At 37.8% G+C, this 18,845-nt stretch overlaps 1 protein-coding gene across 1 annotated transcript in view; it reads right to left on the reverse strand.

The window, feature by feature from the left end:
• Positions 1 to 18,845, reverse strand: part of EYA4 (EYA transcriptional coactivator and phosphatase 4) — a 141,994-nt gene that overhangs the window by 39,632 nt on the left and 83,517 nt on the right. The window contains exons 4-6 of the mRNA XM_083858202.1: positions 6,644 to 6,768; positions 5,416 to 5,484; positions 145 to 237 (exon numbers count right to left, since the gene is read on the reverse strand). Of these exons, the coding sequence (XP_083714328.1) occupies positions 145 to 237; positions 5,416 to 5,484; positions 6,644 to 6,768 (287 nt within the window). The remainder of the gene's footprint in view (positions 1 to 144; positions 238 to 5,415; positions 5,485 to 6,643; positions 6,769 to 18,845) is intronic.

Below are 18,845 nucleotides of genomic sequence, written 5' to 3' on the forward strand. Positions count from 1 at the left end.
AAACTATTATTATTAAGTATAAGATACTATAATATTTTATAGAAGCTTTGTAAAGATTGCTTCCATGCAAATGTTCATTAGTGATGGTTATTAAATCCTGCATTAATGTGTTTCTAACAAAACGTCATTTTATTATGGCTTTACCTGACCCAGTAAAAGTGTCAAGCGATGCATCTCCAGTTGTTGTTGCTGTTTCACTGTTGTTCATGGGTTCTGTTTTGACTGCAAGAAGAGACACTACATAGAAGAATAAGCAGACATGAGATTTTACTTCTAGATTTGTTCTGGAGTCCCCATGCCAGTCTCACTAGTGGTAGCCCAGCTCAAACAAGCACACGTGCAACAGCTTCAACCTTCACTCCAGCACCACACTGGGACAATCACCAGGAATCTGACAGGAATGCCCATTTATCTACACAGCTCTGTATCTGTGCACTCATCCAGCTATCGTTTTTAGCAACTGGAATATCTTCTGGGGAGATTTCAACCTAAATCTAATTGATTCTAACAATTCCCTAAGAGTAGCACAGAGGAAGGAAACATTAGCTGTCAAGGAACGTAGCACATGAAAAAAAATAGTTTTGCCTGACAAGTAAACCAATTATAGTATGGTTTCATGCTAATACAGAAGCAAATTACTTGCAAAGTGCCAGCATGTTGCCTTTCCCTACAGTCTGTAGGGGGCTTTTTGAGCTAGGTCACCAGAAATCAAATTTCCACAGCTGAAGAGAGAAGTTTGAAAGAAAAAAAAGCCAAAGAACTAGAGTAGGACACAAATGACAGACAGGACAAGTCAGCTTCTTACTCAGAGGTTACCAAACTGTTTGGTCTACTCTGAACTCAAATTTATTTCTTAGGGATCATCATGCAGCCTTACCATCCAAACTGTACCTGAAAGCCCAAAAAGCACAACAGAAGCAATACAAGTTTTGTAATTTAACATGTTACCTGGACACAACATTTCGCATGAACTTTTGCAATGGAATTTGGGAACCACTCATCCAATTGATATGGTAAGAAACAGCAGCAGAGAATAGAGAACAGCAGCTCCTATCAACTGTCTGACTGGCAAATGTGGAAGCTTCAACACACAAACTCAATTTCTTCATGAAGGTCAGTTAGAGATGGGCATGGACATTCACCACATGCTTATGGATATCACAGGTTGGTGCCCAGAGACACAGAGTGAAGAGACAATGACAACCTGCACAAGCAACTACCACAGCTGCATGCCAGGTATCCAAATTCCTACAGCACAGCCTGGGATTTGTGAAGAAGCCTTTGCTGTGACAGCCAGGCTGGCAGAGCCCCCCAGCAGGTCTAACATAGGCCAAGGAAAGGCGTTCTCTGCCAGCTGGTTACCTGACGCCTCTGAGAGGCCTCAGCTAAGCTGCCCAAAGCTCTCATCTGTCAACATCACTGTGACCACGTTTGACTGTGCTGGCAACAGTATGGGAAAGGGGGGAATTTCATGTTCTGAGCTGGCAATGTATTTAAAAACTGTGGCTCAGATTCAAGTCACCTAAATCAAGCGTATAAAAGGTGCCTACTAGTCTCCCTTTATGTTTAGCTGAGAGAGAGAGGTACTTCCAGAGGTTGATTGAGCCCAAGGATGGCCTGAGCTGCCCTCAAGTTCACTATCCCTCATACAGTCCACAGTGGGAAAGGCAGTGCATTAGCTACATAAAGGATTTAGTTTCCTCATGGGAAAAATACCTACAGACCTAATACAGAATTGCAGAATCACTAGGTTGGAAGAGATCTTTAAGATCATCAAGTCCAACCCATGCCTTAACACCTCAACTAAACCATGGTACCAAGTGCCACATCCAGTCTTTTTTAAACACATCCAGGGATGGTGACTCCACCACCTCTCTAGGCAGACCATTCCAGTACTTTATTATTTTTTCAATGAAAAATGTTTTCCTTCTATCCAACCCATATTTTCCCTGACACAGACAAGCAATAGCAATAGCATTCTGCTATTCTTCCATGTGTCTGTGAGCACCGTGAGTTGTTCATTAGAAATTGCACATCTACCAGTAAAGCTGCCTGTGGCAAGCCCTGTGTGAGTTACCTCTCCTACAAAATCACATCCCATTTCCAGTCACATTGCCTAATGGATCTTAATTCAGGAAGTCACATGGGATGCTGCTGATGCCTACAGCTGTACAAGTGACCCACACTGAAATCAGAGGGATACCTGTTTGGATCAAGTGGGATAAATTTGGATGCATTTGTCACTGTGACTGGTAGACTGCCCTGCAGCATTACCTGTGCACCAGTGCCAAACAAAACAACAAAACCTTCTGGTTTCAGTCATACAGTTGTATCTTTCCATTTACTGTTGAGAGTAGCAAATTTTTGAATGTGTGTCTTTTGAATGTAAACTTCATTATTGTTTTTCTTTCATAAAACTGCCACGTCCAAATAGTCTCCCTGCAAGTAGCAGGATATTAATTCAATATGTAATCATTAGAGAAGAATTTTAGCCACATTTTTTCAAGCTGTTGTGCGCTCCTCCTTTTCGAGAGCTATTATCTTTTAATTAAAAAAAAAAAAAAAAAAAAAGCTGTGACAAGAACAACCCAAAATGAAAAAAAATATTTCTTAAGAGTAATAGAGTAATCAGTCATTCCCATTTCTATAACTATTTGAGAAGGATGTGATTTTATTTTCATCATATCAATAAAACACATACCAAGAAAAAGGTCAAGGGTCACTTGTCACAAAATTATGGCCTCCACTAAACCTCTCAGTCATGTGAAACATCCTGAAGTATCAAAAGTATCTAATTTATTTGCTGATTACTACATACAGATGCCACAATGTACTTCTGCAAAATCTGGGCATCTACCTACATGAAAAAAAGTACTTTTTAGTACCTTTATCTCTTTCTGTTCAAGAAGGTATTTCACTACTGTCCATAGTGAGCTACAAATGTTCAGTACTGCATCCAAGAAGACAGTATGTGTTTAACTGTTATATTTAACAAAAACTTCAGTCATGAATTGAAATGTTTACTTTAGAATTGTATTCAGTTCTGGTTAATGCCAGTTGCACTGCACTGCCATCTTTTTCCTTTCCATGTCAAGCAAATAGTCTAAAACAAAAGAAACTCTCTCCTGTACTTACCTTGAGGAAAAACATTATATTGGCACTGAGTTTTGTTGGAAAATACTTATAAAAAATGTTTTATATGTGCTTAATTTTAAACAGTTTTAGCTTTTTGCATTCAGATTTTATAAGGGATTCATCAAGGTCCTTCCACAGTGTAGCTAGAGATTTTGACTATGACCTATTTTTCTTTATGTTGTATGTCATTAAATAAAGAGGGGAAAAAGCACAAAGCTAATTTAGGAAAAACAAAATATTCTAACATCAGTTCAAGAGAACTAATTTTTTTTTTGTTGCTTTTTGTTTAACGTATTGAGAGAGTGAAAACAAAATGAAAAGCAATCTCAAGCTGGAAATGCATTTGAGTGCTGCTAGCAGTGAAGGCTGTCCATGTTCTGCTCTCAGCCAGGATAGCACAAGCAGCTGTGTGCTGCTTAGTTGCCAACTGGGCTTAGACCATGACGACACAGTGACAGAGTAGAGCTACCAACATCACCAGGTGCTGGGGCATGTGATGTACGAGGAGACACAAGAAGCTGGGCTTGTTCTATCCTAGGAAGAGGAGGCTGAGGGGAGAGCTAATTGCTGCCTGCAGCTATCTAATGGGAAGGTGCAAAGATGACAAAGAACAGAGACACACTCACCTTGAAAGGTGCCCTGGGAAACAAACAGGTGGGAACAGATACCAGATGCACTAAGGGAAAAATCCAATTAGATGTAGGAGGAAAATTCAATGCTGCCTTGAGTGACACAATCTAACAGCAAAGTTGGCTCTGCTCTGAGCAGTGCTTGGTCCAAATGACCTCCAGGGATCTCATCCAAACTTTGTTATTTTGAGGCTAACTCAGAATACAGCTCCCAACAAGCAACAGCTTCTACAATATACCTTGATGAAAGGACTTAGGAGATCAAAATGACTGCTACTCTGTTGACCCTTTTTTTATTTTCTCTGAAGCATTCCTCTATGTTAAGGACTGAAAATGAATGCAAAGTTTTAGGGGCAAGAGGTGGTAATACTACGCTGAAGGAGGACAAGCAAGTGCAACAGAAGTTACAGGAAACAAATCTGATTTTAAAAGCTCATGTAAAACAATAAATCACACAGCTTGTCATAGGAATGATTTTCCTCTTTCTTTTAGCAAGCCTTAAGAGATTTTCTGGGAATATATTCAACCAGAAGCACAAGTCTAAACATTCTATTGCCTATGGAAAATCAGATTTAATACAAATAACACATATTTCCTCACTACTAATAATAAGTATTTAAATTGTTACCTTCCACATTTACCTGAGCATACTGAACAGTTAAATGAGGTGACAGACCAAGTCATCTCAGTCTTCCTTAAAATTAAAATCTTGTATTTGAGCAGGAGCATTCACATGGAAAAACTTATTCTAGTGCAAATGATCTTTTGTGCTCAAGTCAACTTTTTTTTTTTGTAAATCTTCTTTGCATATGTGTTTTACAAATGGCAAGCTAATTCTGACAGATTTTTTTTAAAAGGGCAAGTTTTTGAAATCTTCCTAACTTTAGTGCAAACCCGCACAACTTAAGCACCTTTACAATGACTCATGACATGGTGATCCATGTTTACACCTATGATTAATTCCAGATGTACTGCAATGATGTCACATATAGAGTTATCATTAATCCTTACAACTTATGACAATTAATAATACATGTCAGGAAACTCATAAATGAAAACAACCGCTTGGAAAATTTGGCCAAAATTTTCTAAAGTGGCACGTTACATGTGGCAACACATTAGACATAAGCTTTGATTAATAATGAAAGTCTTAGTAGGAGTAAGAACAATACTGTCAACTTTGATTTGTGCTCAGGTAATCATGCAATGTAATCAATCTACAATCATGCAAGGTAATCAATCTACTTAAAAACAAAAGAAAAGCAAATGGGCATTCTGTCAAAATTCCATTGGTCCGATTTCCACCAATGCTGCCTACTGGCAATTCCCAGCAATGCTGAACACCATGAGACAATCCCAGTCACTCAGAGCATGTAGACAGCTAAGCTAATTATAAGTGGGTTAAATTCTCCTTGCTCATCAAATTACTTCCAAAGCATTGTAAGATAACTACTTGCTGTAACTTCCTAACAGTTTTCTGGCTGTGGGAAAAGCTCTTGAGAAAGGGTAGGGAAAAAAATGCTCGGGGTGAGGGGGACCACATGAGAATGTTAAAACTGGACAAGAAAACACCGGAGCAAAGGGAGGGATGTCACACAGCAGTCATGGAGACACACCACACACGCATGCACTGTACCAGGGTCTCTCATACTTGTTGCAGAGGAGGGAGTACTGCAACTCAGCAACCAGTCTGCAGTATTTAACACAGTCATGTTGTCTCCTGAGAACAGCAATGGTACAACAGTTCATTCTCCTAATGTCTGCTCAGTGTAAATGAACAGTCTTCAAGGCAAATCAGTGTTTTGGCACTTTAAGTCAAGCCTTTTAATGGAACCGTATTGGTTTTAAGGGCATTATTTTAACTGGCTTTTTTATGCACATTGTATAATATAGAGGCATCCAGTTACTAGTGTTCTTTAATAGCATGCTTGAAGTTTTCTCTTTATGCTGGAATAAGGATTCTGTTTAAAAATATGATTCAGCCCTTTGCAGAGCTGTTACCCTCCCAGGCACATCCACTTTTTATTGACATTGACGGACTTCAATTTAAACAGAGTAAGTGAATAAAATACTCTACCTTGTGGCCAGAAAGAAAAAAAAAAAAAAAAAAAAAAAAAAAAAAAAAAAAAAAAACCACACAAAAAAAATCTTTTCTTAGTACTAACTGTTAAAATAGACAGGAACGTATAACCTCTAAAAAAGGATCTAGTTTGACTCATATCCATGGTGTCACTTTCATGGACTCAGAATGTGGCACCTTGCCTCCCATTGCTATGGCAGAATTAGTGATCTGAAAACATTGGAATATGTGTGTTGTAGTTGCATGGCAGTGCTGCCCCTACAGTATCACCTACAGCAGCAATGACCAGCTACTGCTGAGAAAAATCCAACAATCTCTTTATTACAAACTTTTATTATCTCCCAAGAAATGGAATTCATCAGAAAAAGAAAACCAAATTTTGGGTCTAATTTTGATGCACATCTCTTGATAATGATTTTAATTTAACATAAATGCATGTAACTCAGGATATAAGAGCAAATTATTACTCATCAAGGAAGTATAACACAGAAAATACAATTTATTTTGTAAGTTACCAATAGGTATAAACAAACATTTAACATTGTGTTCAAATCAATTATTCAAAAATTTTCCTTACTCCATCTTTGCACCTTGTTCCAGTTCTGCCTCTTACTTCAGTTGGTGCAAATCAAAGAAGTGATGTTGGAATTAGAAATTTACACTTGTATGATGCCAAACTTTTCATAATTCTTTCTGGATTTATAATGGGTATATGGTCATTCTTGAAACTATTGCAAAAAATGCATATGACTAAAAACCTGCCAAAACTTTCCATGTGCCAGCTGTGTCTTATACTTACCTCCTGTTCCATTTGTTGTGACAGATGTGCTACTGAGATTCGATTTATCCAGTTTGGAACTACCTGGTGCATCACTACTTCCAACAAGATTATGAGGACTGGCTAGATCCTGCATTTCCATAGACCTGTTAAAAACCAAGGTGACAGTATTAATGCATTGTGATACTATCTAAAATAATCTACTTTTTCTAGAAAAACTTTTTTTTTTTTTTAATATATGGAGAGTTTGCAATTCATCCAGGTTAACAAATCAGTACAGGTTCCTTTGACATCTTTGCTTTTTACCTAACCTAGGAAAGTAGGTAATAGCAACAACGCCACTATTTTCCACTTTTCCTTTAGGTATTATGAAGTGACACAGGCTTATGAAACTGCCACTGAAACACACCACAGAGTTTGTGCATAAGGTAGTGCACATATATGGATGGACAGATGGAGAGATAAATGAACAAATTCAGGTATGTAGGTATTTCTTAGAAGAAAATAGAGAAATTAGGTAAAAAGGCAGGCATTACACAGAAAGCCAAAACAGGATCTTCTGCCGCTCATTATCTGTATTCCAACCACCAGCAGTTACTGCACCCACAGTAAATTATAGGAACAGACCATACAAGTGAATGAACAGAACTTTCGTGTACATCTGGAAAATTCTTCACTCCTACAAATGTGTATATTCTTCTTGGATCACTTGATATTTGTCTTCTTCTGCGTAATTTCTGGGAAGCTTGCAAAATTTCAAGTGGATTTATTCTGCAATGAATTCCAGCATGACAGTTACACTGGGGGCCTGTAGATGGCTTTCATGCAGTGACAACAGATCTGCCTTTCTCAGACAAAGACAGAGCAGACAAGGAACATTTCTTGTTGGACCAGTAATTGCAATCCAATTTGCAGTATATGCTCGTCTATTCCTTGCTTCATTTATATATTAATTACACTGATTTTTTTTTCCCCAGAGAAACAATTATATATATATAAGCAAAGTTGCCAGACCATCTGTAACAAGAGAATGATTTGCCATACGTATACTCCAAAGGCCAACAGAAAGATTGTCTTACAGAGGATGTAAAAGCCCAATTACATTGTAGAAGGCTGGGATGGCCAGGAAAGAGAAGAACAGTTAGAATGGTTCAGTTACAACAACACCTCCCAGGTATTCATATTCTGACCAGGACAATCAATGGCAAATCATTAAGGGCAACACCGAATATCTGAAGAATTTATTTCAAGTTTCACTTTGAAACTGCCTATCTTTTCTGCTCCACACATCTTCCTTCTCTGGAAAAACAAACAAACAAAACCCCACTACCCTTCTCTCAAATATGGGTCAGCTGGCTGAATCTGATTTTTTTCCCCTCCAGAAAATAAAATTATCTGGCTTTTGTGCTCCTGATTTTGCTGATCTCCTGGATGATTTACTCCCTCACATTACATTCATTTAACTCAAGACAGAGATTCAGGGCTTTTATGTCTTGAATATATATGAGAAAATGTAGGAAATACTATATCTCAACTGGGAAAATTAATAATTACCTGAAGGCACATGAAACAAAGAAATTCATTTACTCAAGTTAGTGCCTGAGTCAACAATGAGATGCACTGGCTATGCCATTGGCAGGATAGCCTGCCCAGTAGCACTCTGGACGAGCAGGAAAAAACTGGTATTGCTGCAGGCCATGCATCAGCAAGTTAGAATTTTACAGCCATATTCAAGGAAATGCAAAGGCATAAACTGAGATTTGAACTGCACTGAACCTGATTTCTTCATCTAATTGTATATGCATTTCTACACATCTGTCAGCAGTGCATTGTATTTATTGTCTACTGGAAATGTGATCAGTGTTAGATGAAATAAAATGAACTCAGGCTGTTTACAAGTCTGCCAGGCTTTGTTTAGCAGTTTCTGTACAAGTACAGCAGCTAAAGGTTAAAAAAAGTCTATGAGTTTCCATCTTGTATGTATTTAAGGAAGTAAAAGAATGCTACACAAAATAAACAATGCGTGTTTCACTGTATACACAGTGTAATGCTCCCCACGTGTTCACTTGGCAGTTTTAAATATCATAATTTCCCGTTGAAGTACGATCAGCACACGGATACCTAATGGGCAGTTCCAGCTTAGAAAGTTCACACGTGGTTTTTTTCCCCTTGGCTTGCATGAAAGTTACAATAATTTCTCTTCAGACAGGCAGATATCATTGTCACAGATGCAAATACTTCAGTGGCATTTTAGAAGCAAAATCACTAGTCTTTTAGAAGCAAAAATCAACTAGTCTTTTACAGAAGTATCCATTTTAAACACTTTTCATAGTCAAACAAATCAGGCTTTCTTAATCAAATCAGATTTTTTTAGATCAGAAAACTAGGCCTACTAACTCTCATTTTCTTGGGAAAGAATATAAAGAATCAAATTATGTAGAATTGATACTTTTTGTTCCAAACAAGCATGAAAGCTTCTGTACAGAGACATATTTTTATCGCCCTAACTAATTTTCTGTAACAAATGGCATCCCATCCACAGACATGGCAAGTTAGTTAACTAAAATTATTTTAGAAGTAGTGCCTTCACAAATAGACATTTTTTTCTGTATGAGCAAAAAACATCTTGTACTTATTGGTAGTCTATTAAGAATAAAAAGGATATCCAAACCAATAAAAAATTTCACGAAACCATGTGTATACATTGTATTATCCTGGGTGCTCCATCCTGTGTGAACAAGTACAGGGATTACTTTAATATATCCCTATGTGATTTATTTAGAGAAGTACATATGTTACCTTCTGTGTAACACATATAATTCAATTCATTTTTCTGGATGCATTTAGTTTACCTTTAAGCCTAAAAATTTCTCAGGAAGATGTAACAGACTTACTAAAATATCATCTTCCAGTGAATGGGAGGATTCAGGAAAAATGCTTTGTAAAATGGACAAAATCATTCCAACATCTTGAATTAATTTTGTCAAACTAAATGTTTATCAGAGTCCTGCTTTCACTGTCTTAATCAGAAGCAGGTTCAGGTTCAGTATGTGCTTTCCTGCACTAAAAAAAAAAAGTTAAAAGAAATCTCTGAAGGAGTAATTAATACTTCTAAGTTTATACAGCTATTTATTAAAGACTGCTTTCTAGTAAATGCAGTGTGTTCCAATTTAGGTGGAATAAAGTTTATTGTTAAAGGTGCTTAGAACACTACACTGTACAATTTTATTTTACATATTTTGTTTCTCTGCCAGGCACATAACTGAGCTTTAGTTTTCCTCCTCCTGTCATGTCTCAAATTTTAGAATGAGTAAAATTCTGCACTGTATAAAAAGATATATTTTGTCAGGAAATGGATTGCTTGATCAGAAGATAATTTAATTATCTCTTGACTGTTTGAGGAAGGTTTGCACTATTCCCAGCTTCTGACCAAAAGCCTGGAACCTGGCAAAACAGATTTGTCTTTTATTCTGCTTTGGCTGTGCTTAAACGCTTTGAAAACTGGTATTTGCACATGCTTAATGGATCATTTCAGAGGCTTATTGGAAAAGTCTCTAAAACATCCCATTTCACAGAACAGTCTCCCAGATCTCAGTGGGCTTTAACTCCAAACTGTGGGCAACCCTACCCAACTGAAGAAGGTTTGAATCAAAAATATATCAGTGTGGGGATTCTGGGCCTTCCCCATCAGAGCATATTCTGTTCCCTAGCTTGAAGTTACATCTTTTCAAGGGTTAGCCTGTGCTCAGAAGTGGTTAAGGAAGAGCATCTAAAGAGATAAATTCCACCCTCTTCTGTCCCATCTTTACAAGTGTGGATGAACAGAACTTGTGCCCCACCCCAGACCACCAGAGTGCACAGCCCAGCACCACAACCCAAGCGTGCTTATTAGTCCTGTAAGCAGGACTGATTATGACTGCCCCATTTGACAACTGCATTTCTCTATTTCTGTATAGATTTCACTTGTGTTGTTTTAAAGGTAAAAAGCTCAAGCCTTGCTTCTACAGTTGTTCTTAAAATTCCTCTTTCCCCCTCCCCTTCATTATAATCACATATTATGTTGTGCACTGCTTTTCTTCAGCAGGCATAACATTTATTCTCAGAAAATTTGGGTTGCTATAACTGTGTTATCCATCTGCATTTCCAGTTTGACTATTATTAACATGGACTAAGAGGTGGGTCCTTCCACAGCTTGCAACTCCATTGATTATTTATTAATTCTACAAGTAGAATATATTTACATGATTTTCTTGAAAGAAATGATGTTTTAAAATGTAAACTTTTTGCTTCATAATCCAGTTTAAACTTTTTTACCAACAAGATCGAAAGTATGAAATAATTTGTCAAAGAGTTATAAAAGAATAAATATTCTAACATGGAAATTAAGTATCTCAAATTCCAGCTTAACCAGGACATTTTACGAATACCAATTCCTTTGTGTAGAATTTGAAGCAAATCCAAATTACAGGAGAATTGAAAGAAGGACTAGATGGAGGCTACTGAAAACTGTGTAATTTAATTTAGTTTGCGAATAATCATAACAAATTTTTTTTAAGTATTTAAAACTCTTTGACAGGAAATTCACCACATGCATTTCTTTAGTAAAATGTCACTAAACCTCACTGAGGCATAAATGTATATTGTTATTATTACTATTATTGTTAGCTTAGTTTCCCCCTGCTTTTCTAGTATCCCTCCTGTTGTAACACCAATTCTTAAACATTCCATACCTTCTCACAGCAACCTGCACTCTTGTCTATTTAAGTTATCAGCTACCCTGGAGGTTTTGAAATTAAGCAAACAGGGACTTTCCCTTTATTTCAAATTAATTTTTAGTGCAATAGGAAAATTGGATAACAGAACTGGTCAAACTCAGCTAAATCTGTTTTCTACTGATATAAGCTCAGCTCTCAGACCTATTGCACTGTTTTGAAGACAAGTGGATTTTTATTTTTTTTTCCATTTTCCACATAATTTTTTTTAGGCAGATCTTTCAGCCATGTTATGAACAGGACAAGTGAGCTCACCTCTCTTTCATATGCAGTCTGAACTAGCTCATACAAGCCTTTATTCTGACAAAAACATTCAAAATGGATGCACATACACAAATGTCATTTGTCCAATCCACCTAAAACCTGCAACAAAGTTTAAAACAAGCCAATAATAATGCCACAATTATAAAGGCTTTTTTTTTTCTAGTAATTTGTTTTTGTTTTTTTTTAAATTACATTTATAGTTAGACAAGATATTTTTAATGTTTTCTTGTACCTACAAGAACTGTAAATAATACAATTAAAAAGAAATTATGCCAACCTTTCAAAGGCTACAGTGGGCAGTAAGAAAGAGGGTGAAGAGAGAGAGATTCTGGATGATGGGCAGGTTTCCAGGAAATATACAGCTGTATACAAATTCATGTACCCTAACACAGAGATACATCCAATCTTACAATAATTCTTTGGTGCTCAATACATACAAAGACATAAGTTTGAGTGTATACACAACAATAAACTTCCCAACACCTTTCAATGGAAGATCACCACCAATAGTGCAACAAAACACACAAACTCCTCAAATGAGTAACATTTCCAATCATTTCATCAACCCCAAAATACAACTTAATATTTTCTTTCCCAGGTGCTTTTACACTGTTTATGGCAGCCTTTGTCATTTTTTGTCACTGTAAAAGGTAAGCAAGAAAGGGCACAACCAATGAGATAAATTTGTTCCATTGAGACAATGACCCCTCTTGTTTTCCCTGGCTCATCGAGCCCACCTATAGATCTTCTTAAGCTTAAGTAGATGGCCAGAATAGCAGAACTTTTGCTATTCTAGGCACAATATTGCAAAAGCTGCTCCTCCAACACACAAGTTCTGTAAGCTTGCCAGACTTAAAAACAAATAATAGTACTGGACCTCCTTCCTGCTCTCCTTGAGGCCTCCTTTCTTAACTTGTAAAGCAATACAGTGCTAAGAAGCAGTAAAATAATGTCATGTTATATTGATAAAACCAGAAAACGCTCCTCAGAGTTTTATTTTATTACTTTTTTTTCCCAACAATACAAAAAACAAGTGCTAAACTTTTTGCAATCATTTGGGGATAGAGGTGGATTATAGCTGTGCAATTTCTGTTTGTTAAGTGTTCGTAAGTACAATGTTAGCATTCATATTTAAAAAGTAATGGAAAGAGGCAAAAGTAAAGTCACATTGACATTCCAAGAATAAAAATACTTCCATCAATCTACAATGAGAGTATCAAAGAGAGGGAACCTTAGCAAAACAAAGAATTTAAAAAAACACTTTTTTTTACCATGTTAAGGAATACCACACAGGTAATAAAAAAATAAAAATATCACAAGGTTGAGCTTTGCAAAACTGTAAGTATAAAGTAAGGACTGCACTAGATTCCCTGTGGACTATTTATTACAAGCTTGAGTATCATCATGCATCTTCCCAGCACATGAGTTCAAGCTCACAAGAAAAGAACCCATACCCAGATATTGCAGTAACTGCATTATGGAGAGGGTCCTTCTAGTACAAAGGAACAACAGTTTGAGAAAAATTCAAAAGCTTTTGAATTTGTTTAATAGTTTTTTGATCTCGAATAAACTATTTGTCTTATAGAGGATGAGACTCCTTAGGTAATTCTTTTAGGGCATAAAGGGGCACAAGTTGAGATCATATCTCAGTTTTGCTTTCCTGCTTATTGTTCTTCCCTTGGCTATTCAAGCCTAATACCAGGAGAAAAAACCCTCATGCAGACAGTATTATTTTACAGGAGCTGTCTGACAGGCAGACAGTGTCAGTGCCTGGGATGCACTTGATGCAGAGGGCTCAGCTGAGAACGTGGGCGAGCAGGTTTGGTGACAAAGGCCGGCATTGTGGCTTGCCCCCTTACGCCATTCACAGCTACAGAAAAAGAGATTTCTTTTAACAGCACTGCTACTTCCTCCCCACCCCCCATTCCCATTTCCCCAGTTAAACTTCTGCTATCACCCTCCCTTTTTTGATCCTGTGCCACCTTGAGCTTCTCTGTGCTTCTTAGCAATTAGGTGTTAGATATTTTTTGTCTTTATTAAACCTATGCTTCCCTCTTTTCTCACTGCAGGAACAACTGCCAAAGGCTGAAGCTTTTGTTGATCTAGTATATAGCTACTGCTTTAGTAATAAGCTGATAGTAATTTCTTTTACTGAAAGAGATATATGTATTTGTTCTTTGTGACTCTAGTGAGAAGATATGACTAAATACTGTGAAAGATAATTCCTTAAAATTTCAAGTTTATTTCTGTCAGAAAAGAAAAACTGGAATGTTCTTCTTGTGCCTCAAAGTGAGAATTTTAGTTTTGCTCTTATGATGATTAAACACACAGATTAATTTAGACATCTTGGATTGTTGTGCTATACAATTGCTGAAAACTATTATTTGCTTAGAAGTCAGTAACTGCATGGTTTCTCTTGTTTCTGATTGACTGAGACATTTTATTTTAGTTTAATGTCATTTAATGTGGTTTCCAGAAAACCACAGAAAACTGTCTATTCTAGTGCAGTTCAGTCAGCCACAAATCCACATTACAATAATTTTTCACTGCTTTCCGACTTTTATTGGGAATGAATGTCATTTCCCTGTCACAATTAAAAGACAGTGTAAAATTAATTTGGATTTCCACACTTTTGAATAAAACACAGAACACCTAGGAGCCATTTCTGGATCTCCTGTTGGACATGTAGCTGACTTGTCCAAAGCCAACAAGGATTAAAATAAATAAATAAAAATCAAGAGAAATCAGGAGGAGTGGAACATACTAAGTTAGTTACCTCAGCATAAACTTCCAGCTCACCCACCCTATGCTCAGGAGATTGTTCAATTACAAAACACAGATTCAGAGTGGGGAAAAAGGCAGGCTGACATTGAAAAGGAAAATAACAGGAGGCACTTTTTTTCCATATGCTCTTCTTCCACATCATCTCTCCACTGTGAAGTTTAAAATTGGTTTGAGTTGATGAAAACAAATGACAATTTTATATAGGAAACTGTTCCATTCTGATATAATAGACTGATGCACCCACAAAAAGTAAAGCTATGCAGAACAACATCTTCTGGCCAGCTGCATCCCAGCCTTTGAGATCTCTTTTCTAATCCTAATGTGAGAGCAACAGTTTTGATGGAATACAATTTTCGCTCAGGGTTTACACTCCAGTCACTGGAGGAAGTATCTGGAAAGAGGTAATGTTGTGTCTGAATACATAATTCCCTTCTTCTTAAGGAAAAAGGCAGCTGGTTGGAGAAAACCACTCCAGGAGCCAGAGAGAGAACATCAAAACTAGTAAGTGTCAAGGACCAGGGATTGAAAGAATAGCAGAAAGAGGGCCTGGGTGCTCAATTCTTTTACTCCATGTAGAGACCGGCCCATCACTGGCCTGGGCATGTGAACAGAAGACACATGAAGGTACACAGGCACCTGCTTCTTAAAAAAAAAAAAAAAACAACAACAAAAAACCAAACAACCCCCACAAACAAACAAACAAACCAAAACAAAATACTAAAGTAGGTTTTGAAGTCCTTATGTGAGTATTTAAGTAAATCAAAAGTGATAAAGACACCACAGTTCCATGGGGAGCTGTCAAGTATCCAACTTACATTAAATACAAACTACCAGTTTACAGATGCATAAGATCTAAATGCCAGTCTTTGGATCACAGAGCCACATTTTCAAAGAGCAGTTCACCCAACAGCTTCTGATCACTTCCAGATGTGACAGGCACTTGCAAATGCTGTGGTTCTGACAACATGATGTGCTGTGTCATAAACAAGTAACAAACACTTCTGTGGAGATGGCTGGAATGCAAACAGCAAGCCTGTGGCCTTCCCCCCTATGGCACCACTTTTGCAGAACAACTGCTCAGAGTCACATCTGAAAAATCAGCTGGAAATTTCAGAGCTCCTTCTACATCTCTGAGAGATGGACATGAGAAACGGGTAACAAACCCAATGATTGAAAAATCTCCCAAAGTTTTTCTTTGGTGGTTTTGAGTCTGATTTGAGCAACAGACTGCTTCTCATATATACAGAGGAACGTGGAGATGGTCAGCTCTGCCAATTATGAGCTTGTTGTTAATCTGTCCTTTGTAAAACACAGCCTTCAAAATGACGCTGTTTACTGCAGTGATAATATTATGAATTCAAATATAATAATGTCAACTGTATTCATGTCGGACCATATTTAAACAAATATAAAATTGGGAAATCAGGGGTGAAGGGCTGGGAATTTTGTTGTTGGCTTCAGTGGAGCCTGGACAGCATGATGTAAGTGTGAACTCATATTTTCATTAAAAAAAAGAGCAACCGGTGGGTTGTGTCTGACTCACCCTAAATTGAGATGTTTGTTGTATTTCAAAGCAGTTAATGTAACATGGCTCTTCTTCACCAGGGAATGTCCAAAGCAATAGAAGCTCTCTCAGGTGTGCTGTATTACGAGTGACCATACCTCATTTCAATGTGATTTCTTCAGCCACCAGTACAGGGGCCTTGCAAGAACTTCATCAGCTTCCAGAAAGGATGAGTTATGATGACAGACTAGGCAGAATACAGGAGTTGCCAAAACCTTGTAGTTTTCATGCTCTATTCATATTTTAATGCAAACATTCTGAAACTTCTCTTGGTAAATACAATATACAGGGAGTTACTGGCAAGCAGTCTTAACGTGGGAAACATTAACACATCTCACTTTTAACAGTGAAGTTCCCCTTGTAAGTTGAACCTCATCTGAATCTTGGCTCCCAAGACAAATATTCTGTAGTTTACCTCATGTGGAGCACATTATGTTTGGCTCCAAAACAGTTTGTGTCAAAAGCAATTATTTCTTTCTCTCTAATCGCAGTCCAAACAATGAGTTTGGTTTAGAATATAAAGCAAATATATGCAACTTGCTGACTGCCTGATGCCTGAAGGGCTTCATCATCTGATCACTGTAAGGTGTAGCTGGGCACAGCCATTCTGGATGGCAAGGTACACTAGGTGCGCTGCACACACCCTTTGTCATTTTGCCGAGGATGACCTTCCTTATTGCCTGGAAGAATCTAAAAGAACTTTGCATAACTAATTACTCTCAGAGCAAATTCCATTATTCAGAGCAAGACAGAAAATGATGCTCTGACAAATGCACCGATGCTGACTGTTCTTTACAACTGATATAAAATGACTACACTTCATTTTGCTTTGCTGTTTGATTTCCCCAAGTTATCTTATAATTTGAAACTTAAAGTATACATACCGTTTTCATTTGGGGTGAAGTAGGTGATTTTTCTAAGAGTTAATAAATACATGTCGCTGAGAACTCTGGGGCACAGTTCCCCTCCCCTGAATTATCCCCTTGGGCCACAAGAAGGGGCAGGTAGCAGCTGCAAATCTGTAACACCTCCATTTCCAGCTCAGCCTGCAGGCTGATAACCCAGCCCCCAGGCCAGGGCATACCTGCCTGCCTGGGCAGAGCCATAGGAGCAGGGCACTGGCAGAGCCACCACTCCAGCCCTCAGTGCCCCAGCGCACACACAGCAGCCCTGGGAACCAGCCTGTCTTCTGGTGACCCTTCTTTACAGCTCTCTCTGTTCAAAACACGGCTTACAAGTGGTTGGAGCTCACCAAGACTTCTGACACAATGCTTAGCCTTTTAAAATCATTAAATATTCACTTCTGTCCAAGTACTGAGGGAAAAACAAGGTAGCAGGAAACAAACCCTACAGTGCTGTTGGTTTTTATGTCCACCCATATAGTTACTTCCAAGAGTGTGCAACACACTCATATCCATACTGCAGATGCAAGATTGCAACTTTACTGCATTTAGCACAGGTTCCCCACTGGTTCCCCAAGAACGTGGTTTGCAGGACAGGGCAGGGTGAGGTATGTTCATAACAACATGATTGCTTTTTATAATACATTTATTGTTGTTTCTCAGCAAATGTTAAAATATTGCTGTTGGGAAACATAGTATAATAATTAAATGCTAAGAGGGATGAATGTGCTTCTCTGGTACTATTTTGAGAAAGTCATGAAAAGCACTACATCTTTGAGAGCACAGGGGTTTATTTTCTATTTAATTTAATCTACATAATTAGAAGGAAAATAAGACATAAGCCTGAAATAACACAGGAATAAAACATGATCTTATGTCTAGTCACCTGCCAATTACTTCTACATTGAAAAGCAAATAAAATCCCAAAACCCTTAAAAATTAAAGTGACAGAGATTTAGTTGTAAATTGAAACAGAACTTAAACGGAATTCACCAAACAGGATGTTCTCCCTCTCTGCCCTCTTCTGCACTCGCGCCACACAATAAATAATTCTGTTAAAAAGTTGATCCGTGGAATTGCTTTATTTATTTGGGCACTGCATATGCCTTTCTCCATAGCTCTGCCAAACAAACCTTCCCACAGACTTGCTGCTTCAGGCCTGGGCCTCTCTTAAATGGCAGACACAAATCCCCTATGAATTAGATTGAGACCATCACACTAATTTTCACGTTTAACCAAAACCAGATTTAAACTTATGTTTTCAAAGGTGGATGGCTAGTGGAAGGCAAGTATATTTCATGCTTTAAAGGGAGGTAAAGTTACTTCTGCTCTACAAATGACATTAAGAAATTCCCAAAGAAATTTGACAATAATACAAACTCAGATCACCGTAAATTATATCACTTGGCAGCTAAACTGGAGAACTAAGTACAGAATTGCCAACAAAACTCAAGACACACGTTTGGATATATGGAAAGCTTTGCAAAAACTAAAAGAAAGGAGCCTGCACAGGCATCTTGTGAGACTCATAAAGAACCTTATCAGTTTAGGGTTTTTTTTAATAAAAGTGTTCAAAAGGAGAAGATAGAACAGACAGACCATCTGCAATGTAACCACATAAAAGACCCCTGGGCAAATCCAAACCCATTAGCAGAAGTGCTTGACAAATCTGCCAAAGAGCCAGATGCTGCTTTTGGAGGAGCCTCTTTCCCTCCTTGTCATCTGGATCCTCTAACTTCTGTTCCCAGAGGAGAACAACACTGACTGGTGCTCAGACTAAGCTGTGTGTGGAGGGAGCTGAGGTACAGAATTGCTCTCTGATAAGGCTATCTTAATGTAAGGAGGGGAGGTAAAGCCTAAAATATTACAGCAGGCTTAACATACATTTGTGTAATGTGTGGAAGATGCAGATGGCAGGAAAAAAGAAAGCAAACTTG

Source organism: Zosterops lateralis, assembly GCF_965231275.1.
Source record: "Zosterops lateralis genome assembly, chromosome: 3".
Lineage (NCBI taxonomy): Eukaryota > Metazoa > Chordata > Aves > Passeriformes > Zosteropidae > Zosterops > Zosterops lateralis.